Here is a 14,166-nt window from a genome sequence, read left to right on the forward strand (position 1 = left end):
TTGGGGAGAGGGAGATTTTTAGCCCTGGGAAAAAAAACATTACTGCCCAGTGCAGCACTTTGTACACCCCCACCCCTGCCGTTCGATTGGCCCCCCAGCTACATCCACCCCTCGACAGAGGAAAAGAACAGTCTCGCCTCAAACTTGGGGCCAACCACATCCTGTTCACACAGGCTGCGTCCTCCCTCACCGGAATCGCTGCCAGCTAGAGCCGGAGATATTAGCCTGACTTTTAATACCATTTGGTCGGGAAGTGAATGCTCGAAAGGCAGCATTAATCACGTTAACGATGAAGCTATTACTGGAGGTGTAGCGGGACGGCAGGGGAGGGGAGAGAAGGGGACATCTTCCGTGCTTCCCTCTCCCACAACTGTTTGCAAGGCAAGGGCTCTTTCCCACCACGCGGGTTGCGCTGGACAAGTGGGAATTGAGATTGCCAGCCAGTGCGCCTCGCCGGCCCTTCCCAGCACAGCGGGCCTTGTGGCATTTGCGTCCCACTGTTACAGACAAGGACAGAACACTGCAATGGATTCAGGGTTTCAATCCCTTCACCATGCCGGCTGAACATTCAGTTTCTGGAATTCTCTACCACAACGTGCAATCCCTTATTGAGACGGTTCTTTTAAAAGGCAAAGCAGCATCGTGGAGAAGAAAGTCCAACACTCTCTCTGTGTGACACCTCTCTGCATCCAGGGTCTGTCTGCTTTTGGGGGCAAGCAGGGAGAGGCCTGTTGCCTCCACCGCCCTGCTCCGGAGCTTTCCGGAAGCAGGTGCCAGGCATTCGTGGGCATGGCTGAACTCTGGTCCAATTTCGCAAGGCAAATCTTACTGTTCCCATCATGGGGCTCAGAGCGTCAATTCTCCTCATGGCAATGCCAGGATTTGAATTTGAAAAAAATGGTTGGCAACCTTCAGTCTGGAAAGACTATGGTAAAAGCCTACAGCACCCGGTATTCCCAGGCGGTCTCCCATCCAAGTACTAACCAGGCCTGACCCTGCTTAGCTTCCCAGATCATGGTATAAGCCTACAGCACCCGGTATTCCCAGGCGGTCTCCCATCCAAGTACGAACCAGGCCTGACCCTGCTTAGCTTCCGAGATCATGGTATAAGCCTACAGCACCCGGTATTCCCAGGCGGTCTCCCATCTGAGAACTAACCAGGCCTGACCCTGCTTAGCTTCCAAGATCAGACAAGATCGGGAGATAGTGTTCAGTACAGGGAGATGGTTGGCAACCTTCAGTCTGGAAAGACTATGGTATAAGCCTACAGCACCCGGTATTCCCAGGCGGTCTCCCATCCAAGTACTAACCAGGCTTGACCCTGCTTAGCTTCCAAGATCAGACAAGGTCGGGAGATAGTGTTCAGTATAGGGAGATGGCTGGCAACCTTCAGTCTGGAAAGACTATGGTACAAGCCTACAGCACCCGGTATTCCCAGGCGGTCTCCCATCCGAGAACTAACCAGGCCTGACCCTGCTTAGCTTCCAAGATCAGACAAGATCAGGCATGTGTGTGCTTTGGGGCAGATGGTGGGAGGTAGAATGCCTTCCTGTTGTGGTGGGAATAAGAGGCTCCACCTTTGTTCAGGTAAGGACTTCTACCCAAAACAACTAGACCAGCTGTTTTCAACCTTTTTCATCTCAAGGCACACTAACAAGGCATTGAAATTGTCAGGGCACACTATCGGGTTTTTGACAACTGACGAGGAACACCAGGCTGCTAGTGGGGGGTTCACATCCCTCATTGGTCCTACTAATAAATGACCTTCCCTCAAATTCCTGTGGCACATCTGTGGATCACTCACAGCACACCAATGTGCCGTGTTGTTGAAAATGGCTGAACTAGACAATGAAACCCACTCTCCTCACCCACCCACCCCCACGCCATTCTTCTGCAGTGGGATAATACCCACCTTGGATAAACCCCACTGCCCAGGAGGCACTAGGAGAGCTGGGGTGCTGTTGGGTGGAGGAAGGTGGAGGACCTGGATCTCAAACTCCCATTTGCCCGCAAAGTTCAACAGGCAAGCCAGCTTTGACCTACTTTGAAAAACGAATGTGGACAGAAACGGAAAGACCCCGCAAGACCCCCCAAACCCTTGGCACACAGTGAAAAGTCAGGCCGATCAAATTAACAATGTACCTCTGAGGCTGCATTTTCAAGCTTGCACTTGCGCATTCGCACCCACCCAGCCAAATCAATTACTTTATTCCGTTAAAACACACAGATGCAAGAGACAGGAACTCAAGTTCTGAGCCAAGGAGGGAGAAATAACTTCCTGGAGGAAAAATTTGAGGTAACCTCCTCTGGGTATTATATAATCTATTCTCCTCTCCTCCTCCTCCTCCTCCTCCTCCTCCTCCAACCCCTTCCTCACCCACTGACACTGGGGGTGACTTGCTAATTATCTGATAAAAGGAACATGTCCTGATCTCTCCCCTCCCTGCCCCGAGAGACCATTGCTCATTATAGATTGGGCCCCGCGCCTAACGTATGCACAGTCACGTGCCGAGAAATTCGTTCCCCCTAACGAACGGAAAAAGGCCACTACGGCTCGCGCTCCGGCCGCGCCGCTTCCCCCCCCACCCCGCATTAAATTGGCGTAATATGATTACGTGCCGGATAAATGAAGAAACCCGCTAACGTTCATTAGAGGAGCGCCGTTGCCTAATGCGGACAGATAGCTCATTATGGGCCCAGCCTGGAGAGACGCCACAGTTGGCGCAGCGGCTCTTCCCCGGCTTTAATTGCCTCATGACAAGGCAATCCACCAACTCTCCCCAGCCATTAATAACCGCCCGCAGCAGCGGCCGGCCCTCCTGGAGCTCCGTCAGCCGGTAAATGAGAGGAATGCGCCCATTGCCGCCTCTCCCCACCGCGGCCGAAGACAGCCCATTGATCAAATCTGGCAGGCGAGGGAGGCCATCTTGCGCTTGCCTCATTCTCGGAAATTCTACGTGACTCTGGCCCGAGGCTTTGCAAACCCCTTGACCTTCTTCTCTGTCTTTGCAGAACTGAGGCTCCACCCCCACACACCCCTCCATCTCCCCCACACATGCTCAGCGTCTACCGCCCATTTAAAGGCCGTATTCAGACAGACTCTTAAAGTTGATTTTCTGGAAAAGGTGTCATACAACACAAGAGACAAGCATCACAAGATAACAAAAACCAAGAAATACAATTTTCACACACACACACACACACCCCGAGAAGAGATACTGAACACAGGCAAACCAGCAAAAAAGAAAAAGTATTCCCAACCCAAAAGCCCAAAGAAATAAAACAGCACAACCCAGAGTGTTGCAATACCCGTCAAGTCAGGGCTGGATGGGTGTCCTGTCAAGCGCAACTCGGTTGTGGAAAAGCAACATATAAATACGAAATTAAATCAAAAATTCTGGAGAGGGAATGCCAACGTTTGGGTGCCACCTTCAGAAAGCCTCTGCCCTTGAATCAGGGCCTCTGGTGAGTCACTATGTGGAATGTTTATTCCACAGTCTCTCTTTGTTGAACTGTCAGGGAATCGACACCGAAAGAAGAGTGGGTCTGTTTGGATGCTAGGGTACTTATGTTCTCCCCCCCCAAATCATGCAATCTATTGCCAAACCCTTGTACTGGGAGCCACCAATTTACAAGGTCACACTCCGGTGGATCTCTCCATGGAGGAAGTTCTACAACTGACAGGCCACAACAAAGAAGGCCCTGCTCCTTGTCCTTGCCGGTTTCATTTTGAGTTTTGGTATAGCAGACGCCCTTAACATAATTGGGGTATACATCTCACTGCGTTCCTCCTACCCTCACAAGACTACTGTTCTAAGCACACGTTAGGGCTTCAGAAATTAAGACATGAAGCTGAACTAAAAGTTCTTCCTAACTCCAAAGTACGGTTGGGCAAAATATACATCTACTGAGACACTTCTGTGCTCCCTCCAATGGTTCTTATGAAAATTGCAGTTCTCATTTTTTTTTTTAAAAAAAAGGATCTAGACCAGTGTTTATCAACCAGTAGTATCTGAGGCGTTGCCCGGTGGTATGCGCAGAACCCCCAGTCTCCCACTACCTGGCAGCGAGACCCACAATGCAAAGCGACAAGCGCTGGTAGGAGGCTCAGTTCAGCAGCCACAGCTCCGGCACGTGCGTTTTGGAAGGGCACAAAAAAGCCCTCCTATCTGTCCTGAGCCTTGTACCGCTGTTCGTTGGGCTGTGTCTGGCCTCCTGATCTGGAAGTAACGGGTGATGACATCATCGCCAGTTACTTCCAGCGGTACTTCCAATAGGAAGATGATGCAAAGTGGTACGGTGGGGGAGAAACACCGGGAAACATTGATGCAGATCTCAAAATTGCAAAGATTTTGGAAAATGTTGGCACCCTTCAGTCTCGAAAGACTATGGTGTCGTGCTCTGAATGGTGGTTCTGGAACAGTGTCCTCTCCAGTGCGCGAAGCCTGGGTAAAGTAGGTATGGAGGATAGGCTGTTACCCATGCAGCAAATCCCCCCTCTCCACATCGCTGAAATGGTCCAATGGAAAGGCAGAGGCCAATACGGTTGGTTCCAGCGGCGTCGCAGGAGTTGCCAGAACGTGACTGTGTTCAGCCATGAACTGCCTCAGGGACGCCGGCTCCGGATTTTGCCTCGAGGTTGACTCCTGAAGCCTCTTCCATAACTGGATGTAGCCACAAGGCAGTGGAGGTTTGGGATCAGAGTTTTCCTCCTCTCAGTTGAGCTGCCTTCCCAGGCTAACGAGTCCCATCTACCCCGTGGCTGTTTAGTCGCCTTTTATGACAAGTACAGCCAAACTGAGGGCCTATTCTTATCCCCCAGCCCCCAGGGGGTAAGAATGCAACAAAAAATGCATTTGGAAAATGCAACAAAAATATTAAGAGTGGACAAACATGAATAGTACACCTACGTGTACTTCCATAACATTTAAAGACTTTACCAGGGCTTTTCGACTTACCTCGTCAGCACTGGAAAACTTTGAATAGGATCCGCACCCTACATGGTGTTTGTCAGGACTCAACGTGGGGGCTAGTATCTATGCCTCAGTGTGATTGCAGGTTCTCCCACAAAACCGTGTACCACATTGTGTCTGGCTGCAAACTGAGGCCGTATACTGGCCCACGGTCTGACTTTTTCTTTGAAGGTTACTCTGTCCTTGAATGTCTGCATGAACTGGACACTGACATTTGATCTAGTCTAACTGATATACAAGTCCATGTATTATATGCCATACGCTAAATAAATAAAATAAACTTTACCAGGGCAAATTTGGATCATGCCTGCCAGTTAAAAATGCTCTGCCTAAGTACTGCCTAATTTTTTCCAGCTCTCAGGATTCCTCCAAGGCATTTTTGCAGATCTAACTCAAATTCCTCATATTTTTTTCACATTTTTATAACGCCCTTCCTCCAAGGAGCTCAGGGCAGTGTACACAGCTGATCCCCTCCTTTTTCCCCTCACAACAACCCTGTGAGGTAGGTGAGGCTAAGAGAAAGTGACTGGCCCAAGGTCACCCAGGAAGCTTCATGGCTAAGGGGGGATTTGAACCTGGATCTTCCAGGTCTAAGTCCACCTCCCAAACCACTACACCACCCTGGCTCCTATTTTAACATATTTTAAGTTTGGCAGCTTCAGAGTGAAGAGAAAAAAAACACCATCACACACAGTGCAACTTTTCCAATGAATCTATTCTACTTGCAGCTGCAAGACAGGAGGAGTAGGAATCGGGCCGGTTCTGCTGGATCCCTCCATGAGCTAAGAGTTAACCAATCCCAAGGTTCCAAGTTTGCAATGGTTAACGACCAGGAGCCAGGCTGTTCTCCAGACAAACTTATTCCGTGGAGATTATAGTCACTATAAAACGCTAATGAGTGCTTAACTACTGCAATATTTAATTTGAAAAAAAAGGAGAGAGGCTGTGAGCTGCTGCTAATTAACAGAAAATTGGTAATTTCCTAGCTATTAACGGCTTATTTTCCACTCATCTGAACACAGGCAAGAAACCAAAGCTATACCATAAATAGGAAACACGTTCCGTCAACGAGGGGTGCATTTGCCTTGCAACAGCCCAGGGTGCTGTCTGGTTTATCCAAAAGCACATGGCCTCATCCAGTCTTCAGTTATTCCTGCACTCGGCCCCTTCATCGGAGGTGTCCCCCTCCCTAGATGATTTTATACTCCCCTCGTGGAACACTGAAAAACTAGCAGCATGCACTTAAAATATTTTTATTTTGCAATACTTGGGCCCTTGCAGAATTCCCTTCTAAATCCACCCAGAGGTCCCAAGACACTTCAGAGCCCCCATTCATTTCCACATCTTTATTTAAAACCAACCCAATCCATTGCACATCATCTCTCTTTTGAGTCAAGCCAGCAGTCTATCTAGCTCAGTATTATTAAGACTGAGTGGTAGCAGCTCTCCAGGATTTCAGGCAGAAATTCTTCTCTGCCCTACCAGGAGATGCTGCCAGTGATAAAACCCGAGATCTTCCACCCACTGGAGAAGTGTTCTGCAATAGCATACCGGTCTTTCCCCAAAAATCACTTGCCCTCAGATAAGCCCATTACCTATGTTCACATAGCATTTTTAAGGGTACAGAGGGCATCGTGTATATTCTTGCATATTGTTATTACAGTCTGACCTCAGCATCCATGGGGTTCCATTCCTGGAACTCCCACAGATGCCAGAATCCACAGATAACAGGATCTGCAGTGGAACTCTTCGAGGACCTCCAGGTGTGACCAGAGGAAAAACCAGAAGTGCTCTCAGAAGCCTCAGACAGACCTCCTGAGATGTGGGGGGACGGGACTGTGCACAGCCTCCCCGTATCTCAGAAAGCCTCCTGGATGTGACAGGAATGTGCTTCCTGTTACATCCAGGAGATCAGATCGGTCGTACACAATGGGTTCAGAACCTGTGGTTTGTCAAATCTGTGGGTTCCGAATCCACAGATAAAGAGGACCACACTGTATCACTAAATACAACTCTAAATAAAAAAATAGCAAATGAATATCATCTTATCTCCCATGGGGAGATGAGGAAGATTTTTGTGACCTCCAGATATTTATGGGCTGAACATTTTCATTTGAACGTTTGACTGAAGAGTCAAAGAAAGGGTGAGGTCCTTGGGGGGGGGGGCTATCTTCTCATTCTACATAGAAGGTTATGCACATTCATCATCATCTTCATCATCATCATGGCTTCAGAACACTGAGCAAAGCTGTCTCTGTAAGTCCATTAACAACACGAAGTTGTCTGGGTCCCCTTCCTCTTTAACATGTAAGTGAATCAGAACCAGGATGTGTCAAGGGAATTGAATGTCTAGGAGAAAGGCCTTCATGCCTCCCCCACAATTCAGGTGGGGCTACAGCGTAGTGAAGAAACCCCTGCTTTGCATAAGGTGGGGCAAAGTTCAGTCCCTGGAGCATCTCCAGAAAGGGCTGAGAATGAAGACTCTGGCCTAGAACCCTGGAGAGGCACTGCCAGTCGGGCGGATGGAGAGATGGTCTGATTCAGGCAAACACAACTGCATTCGGAGAGGGGCCCAGCAGAGCAAGGTCCCCAAAGGAAGTGGGAGGCCCCTCATTCACCCCCCTGATCTGCACGTTGAAAGTATCCCTGGCAGAAGGGTCAGGGGAGCCTTTTGCTAAAGGCCATAGAGAGCTCCTGTCCATCAGGGCAGCCACTATCTAGGGGACCAATACAGACAGGACAGTGGTCTGTCTACAAGGTGGTTTCATAACCATTTGTTTCCCAGGCTTACAGGGCACAAGCGCTTAGCGGTTCTTCCTCTGACTCCTCACCGCCACCCGCACGACTGACTGAGGCAAGTCTGACACAGAGAGAGGAGACAGGGAGATTTCCAGCTGTGACAGCTCCTCTCTCCTTGCGGGCCGAGTGGTGTCGCCGGCTTGGCAGCTACCTAGCAAAGCAGGCAGCCCAGTGAAGCGCATCCTAATCTCCTCTCCAGGGGCGCCTGAACATTGTTCTCAGCGACAACCCGCTGCCCCGCACAAACACACGCCCGCACCACCAGCACTGCGCGTCTGTCTCTTCGGAGCGTCCGCCAAGCGCTGCCTCCTCGACTCGGAAGAAAGCGCTGACTGCAAAACAGCCAGATTGGATCGATACTGCCCCCGTTGCCTCCACCAAGTGCTACAAGAAGGGCATGGCCAGACTTCGGTGGCAATGCAAAAAGCCAGGTTTGGAACATCTCCCTTCCCTCACAGTCAGAGCACACAGCAGGCAGCTAACTCCTTTGAGAAGCTCGCCAAGTGGGACAAGAAGGTAATGACTTTTCTCTGTTCCCACCTGACAACATCTTGCATGCTGCATGTGTACACGGAGGCTCTACTTTTCACTTACACAGTTCAATAACTGCTAACAGACCACCATGAATTTTATCTAATCCAGGGGTCCCCAAACTCCGGCCCAGGGGCCAGATGTGGCCTGCGGCCCAGCTGAACAAACAACTAGAGTTGTGCTTGTGGGGTGGGGGAATGAGGGTCCATTTAAGGGTGTGCTTTATTTCTTGGGACGTGTTCATTCTTGGAGAAGTCCTGGACATTTGAGCCCATTCATTTATTCATTCATATAAGTTCCATCTCTAACGTATTTATTCAAATTTTATATTTAATTTTTTTTCCCCGGCCCTCGATATTGTGCCAGCCCTTTGGCCAGAAAGATTTGATGCGGCCCTTCGGCCAAAAAGTTCGGCCCTGAGATTCTAATCCATAGGAGGAGTAAACAACAGCCTTGCTGGATGAGATCAAAGGTCTGTCTCTGAGGGGGGGTCCTCTTAACCGTGCCGCCATTCATGGAGGTGAGGGAGATGGCAGCAAGTGACAGCGTCTTCTCAGTGGTCGCGCCCAAATTGTGGAATCCCCTCCCTTTGGAATTAAGAACGGCCATACATATCTGTAGACCAGAATTCTGTTTTCAATAGCAGGTGCCCCAAAGAGAAAGCCCACAAGCACAGGGCATAAAGGCAACAGGTTTGACCCCCTTCTCCTGGTGTACTAGTTCTGCACATGAAAATTCTACCCCGACTGACAAGGGTAGTAGATAGTCCACCCTGTTCAAATCTGCACTTCTTGAAACAACCTACATGCTTTGTTTACCCTTTGGAGCCTGTGCTCAGTTCAAAAGCTTTGTTTTGCAGAGAACAACCTGCTGGTTGGGGGGGAACATAACTTGACGCCACGAATGAAGGTGGCGCTGAACATCAAAATGGTGTCTTTAAATCAACAGAAAACCAAACTGGGTGCCAAGAGAAGACAAATTCTGCATCCAGGGATAAGTTATGGGATGCACAGGCATGTTTAAGTTCACCAAACTGCCCACCCAGCGACACAGCGGTATTTCTCTGAAAAAAAAAACAGTCATACCAGCATCCCACCAAACTGCAAACAGTTGTGCTGAAGTCTCTGCTCATTCTGCTTTCCCTTCTGCCAATTTCTGGTTCTATTTAAGCAAATCCTCCCTCTCAAAACCGGCTTGTCCCACCCTCTACAGACCCCCAACAGCACCAAGCAGGAAAGAGAAGCTCTTCTCCTGCAAAAGTACTTTGCAGTTGGGATGCACTCTGATAAAGCTGTGTTTTTTCTCTTCCTCTGAATCCTGGAGTCTGTGGCTCATTTGGTAACTGACTGCAGACCCCTAGAGGCCAATGGGCAAATTGCACCTTTTTTCCAGCAACAGACTCTGGTTATCTCCCTCCTGCCTGAGCCTAGCTCCATACCTTTAGCAGACAGGCCGCCAATCTCATTCTCCGAGTCGCTGTCCATCTCAAAAAGGTCCTTGAACTCCCTCTTGTCATCTTCTTTCTGTTCACCTGGCTTCTTCCGTTTGATCTCTGGGAGGTTCACGTCTTCTAGCTGTAGATTGGCAAAGAGAGGAGAGCTCAATGGTGGAGCCCCTGCTTTCCAAGCAGTAGATTCCCTAGCAGAATCTTTTAAATCCTGAAGTGATGCTGCCAGCCAGTGCGGACAGTACCAAGTTAATTCTGGACAGAGGCTGCCAGCCAGTGCGGACAGTACCAAGTTAATTCTGGACAGAGGCTGCCAGCCAGTGCGGACAGTACCAAGTTAATTCTGGACAGAGGCTGCCAGCCAGTGCGGACAGTACCAAGTTAATTCTGGACAGAGGCTGCCAGCCAGTGCGGACAGTACCAAGTTAATTCTGGACAGAGGCTGCCAGCCAGTGCGGACAGTACCAAGTTAATTCTTGACAGAGGCTGCCAGCCAGTGCGGACAGTACCAAGTTAATTCTTGACAGAGGCTGCCAACCAGTGCGGACAGTACCAAGTTAATTCTTGACAGAGGCTGCCAACCAGTGCGGACAGTACCAAGTTAATTCTGGACAGATGCTGCCAACCAGTGTGGACAGTACCAAGTTAATTCTGGACAGATGCTGCCAACCAGTGTGGACAGTGCCAAGTTAATTCTGGACAGATGCTGCTAGCCTGTGCGGACAGTACTGAGATAGATGGATGCAGAACTGGGAATCAGACTGTAGCTTCACGATAGAGCCCTCACTTTGCATGTGGACGATCCTAAGTCCTAACCCTGTCAGCATTTCAGCCAGGGCTGGGTGTCCTCCTTGTTTGAGACACTGAAGAACTGCTGGCACCCAGTCTAGACAATTAGCTAGATGGACCAATGGGTTGTCTCAACAGAAGGCAGTCGACAACATGTATGTGTTTTGTAGCAAGAAACGATACAGTCCATTCCACCATCTCATTCTCTTTGCGCGTGCAGGCAGACACCGAGCCGGAGTCTATACTTAATACTTTGGGTTCTCCTGAAAGAAATTCCTTCAGCTACAAGCCAAAGTTGGAATACAACTTTCTTAATGGGAGTCCCACCTGCACCAGATTCAGAGCAGCACCCAATGGAGCAGGCAAGAGCTGCTCTGAGTGGTATTGGGGGGGGGGGAAGGATGGAACATGGGCAGGGAAGGATGTAATGAGGAGGAAGCAGCTCAAACCCAAGAGGGGGGCAGGATCATCAGTGCTGGCATATGCCATACCAAATTTCCCTTCCCAAGCCTTTCCCCCTGACATGGGGCTTCTCACACCAGCAATTTCACTGCCACAGAACTGAGTTAACCCCTTGGGCAGGTTGGGGCTCTACACGGGTTAAAGGAACAAATGTTCCCTTACCCCAAGGAGACCTCCAGCCTGCTCCTATCCAGTGCTGGATATCACATGGGCCGTGTGGCCCTGCTGCACCAGCTCTGGATCGGATTGGGCTGTGAATGTTAGAAGTAAAAAGCTGTACGTATGTGACAGTTCTATGGATATGGAAAAAAGTCACGGAATGTCATACAGGTTTCAAGATCTCCCTCTCATTTTTAGCTCTTGTTAAGCTAGGGAAATTTGAATGCGTGTAGAACATGGCTGAAAGATGGCTGAATAAAATTTTCACTGGTAAGGGATTCAGGAAAGCTTCCTTGCCTCTCCCTGTGATTAGCCAAACAAAAATCAACTATGCAGAACAATGGCAATGTACGCAAGTTGAAGAGTTCAGGTTCTTTCCTTAGTTAAGAACATAAGAACAGCCCCACTGGATCAGGCCATAGGCCCATCTAGTCCAGCTTCCTGTATCTCACTGCGGCCCACCAAATGCCCCAGGGAGCACACCAGATAACAAGAGACCTGCAAGGCTTCCTGGGAATTGTAGTTAAGAACATAAGAACAGCCCCACTGGATCAGGCCATAGGCCCATCTAGTTCAGCTTCCTGTATCTCACAGGGGCCCACCAAATGCCCCAGGGAGCACACCAGATAACAAGAGACCGCTTGATCAACTAAGGCACAGTTCAGACAAATCTCAACCAGGGGTGGCCAACCTTTCAAGTTTAGTGCTCCTGGACCTCTGTGCAGAATTTCAGCAGTTGCAGCTGGTCATCTCAGAGATGACATTCCCTCTTCTACTGAAATTCCATCCTCTACACAAGTGTTAAAGGGCCAGGAGCCCTAAACTTGAAAGGTTGGCCACCCCAATATAAACCATAGATCAGGGCCCTACAAACCCCATCCCACAGGCTGGATGTGGCATGCAGGAAAAGCCATTTGGTGCAGCGCTTTCTGTTCCATGCCCCAACCACCTTTCTGCTCGGCTGAACGCTCCACACAGTTGCGCCAGGCGGCTGCTTCCAATGCCTGTCACCCCTGACACCCCTGCACCCCAATTTTCCAGGGGCAGCGGCGAGTCTGCGGGATGACTAGGCGAGCAGAAAGTCAGCTGTGGTGTGGAAAGTGCCGCACCCAGATGGCTTTTCCTGCACGTAGCAGGCTGAGGTTTGGAGACCGCTGGTTGGAATCATCATAAACAGCCAATGCGAGCCTCAGTGTGGATGACGCAATCCAATATCCTGGTTTGCGACCTAACTGCAGTCAGAATAAACCGGTTTCTTGGGTTGGAATGCAACAGGAAACTGTGGTTTATTCAAAAGTGGTTTATACACTCTCAGTCCGCTCCTGCAACATGCGGAGGAGAAGAAAAAAAGGAGAAGAGGCATGGAAGTTTGAGGTCTAAATGAGTATCTGAAGAAGGTCTAAAAGTAACAAACAAATCTTGCTCTGCTCAACAGCTTCCATCACTTGCACCCTTACCCTCTCTTTGCCGGATATCTCCAGTTGTATCTCCTTCTCCCTCAGTTTTTTCCAATGCGCGTAATATGTCATCAGTGGAGTCCCATCTTCTTTAACCCTTTTCTCCCATTGTTCCTGTCAAAACAGTAAGTCAGGGAGACAACGTCAGCATCAGCAGAAAGCAATCATCTTAGCAGCTCTTGCATCCACCTTGTATCTGCCCCCCCCCTAAACACTAGGCATCCCTATCTCCATTTTACAGGTGGAGCAACTGAGGCTGAAAGGGCATTCCTTTGCTCAAAGAGTCTCCCAGGAACAAATTAGACTAGGGGTCCTTTCCAAAAACATGAGTCTTTGATCATCTTTTATAAGGTTGCAATGCAACTAAAAAGTCTCTATGGGCATAATCCTAACCAACTTTCCAGCACTGACTTAGCTGTGCCAATGCAGCACTGCATCCTGCAGCGGGAAGGCAGTCAAAGGGGTCTCCTCAAGGTAAGGGCATGTTTGTTGCCTTACCTTGGGCATTGCGGCTAGGTCAGTGCTGGAAAGTTGGTTGGGATTGTGCACTAAATGGCATTATTATAAGGGCACAGATGGAAAGGAATTTCTGTAGTAACGTTTAAACGGGTCAGACTATATTGAGATGTCTTTTTTAATGGGATGAAGTTCTTTTCACAAGGCATGGAAGGCTGCACACTTTTCTGGGAGTAAGTTCTACTGAACACAGCGGGACTCTCTTCAGAATAATCACATATAAGATTACGCTGTGAGTGCCAATATAAAACCCTCCTCCAGGAGAGAGAAAAGAATGATACAATGATTTGTGGATTTAAAGAATAAAAGCAACCACAATTAATAGCTAAGAAGAGATCAGAAAAATGTTAAATAAAGGGAGCTGAAATAAAATACAGTGATGCCTCGCAAGACGAATGCCTCGCGCAACAAAAAACTCGCAAGACAAATTTTTCTATGGCCGTGCTTTGCAAGTCGAATATTTTTGCATTTTTTTTTGTTTTGGTTTGTTTTAAATCGCACAACCGTTAATGCCCAGGATGCATTGAAGTTTTGTGCTTGAAATTTTTGAAATCCTCTGTACAGTATGTATGCCTTTAAAGAGCACTTAATAAACACTTTGCAAACCAAATTTTACTTTGTTCTGACTTTTTTTGCCCATAGGAACGCATTAATTAAATTTCAATGCATTCCTATGGGAAACCGCGCTTCGCAAGATGAAATTTTCGCAATACGAAACGACTCGCGGAACGAATTAATTTCATCTTGCCAGGCATCACTGTACTTAAGAAAGGTTGAAAGAAATTTGTATTGGGTATTATGATGATTGAACTGGATGCCTGAAGTTTGCATGAAATGATGATATATGGCTCTGTGCTTGTGTCCTTATAATTTTATTATTATTATTATTATTATTATTATTAATTTATATCCCGCCTTTTTGCCCCATGGGCATAATTTTGTATGTTTAAGAATTTTTTTAGCTTATAGTTATTAATGTTTAGTATGTGATTATGTTATTTGAATATAATCACACACTCACAAACACACACCC

General features: G+C 48.4%; 1 protein-coding gene across 2 annotated transcripts in view; it reads right to left on the reverse strand.

Annotated features, from left to right (window-relative positions):
* Positions 1-14,166, reverse strand: part of NOC2L (NOC2 like nucleolar associated transcriptional repressor) — a 75,648-nt gene that overhangs the window by 9,889 nt on the left and 51,593 nt on the right. For both annotated transcript variants that reach the window (XM_066636970.1, XM_066636969.1), the window contains exons 16-17: positions 12,618-12,731; positions 9,742-9,877 (exon numbers count right to left, since the gene is read on the reverse strand). In XM_066636970.1, the coding sequence (XP_066493067.1) occupies positions 9,742-9,877; positions 12,618-12,731 (250 nt within the window). The remainder of the gene's footprint in view (positions 1-9,741; positions 9,878-12,617; positions 12,732-14,166) is intronic.

The sequence above is a fragment of the Tiliqua scincoides genome, chromosome 9 (genome assembly GCF_035046505.1).
Source record: "Tiliqua scincoides isolate rTilSci1 chromosome 9, rTilSci1.hap2, whole genome shotgun sequence".
Taxonomy (NCBI): domain Eukaryota; kingdom Metazoa; phylum Chordata; class Lepidosauria; order Squamata; family Scincidae; genus Tiliqua; species Tiliqua scincoides.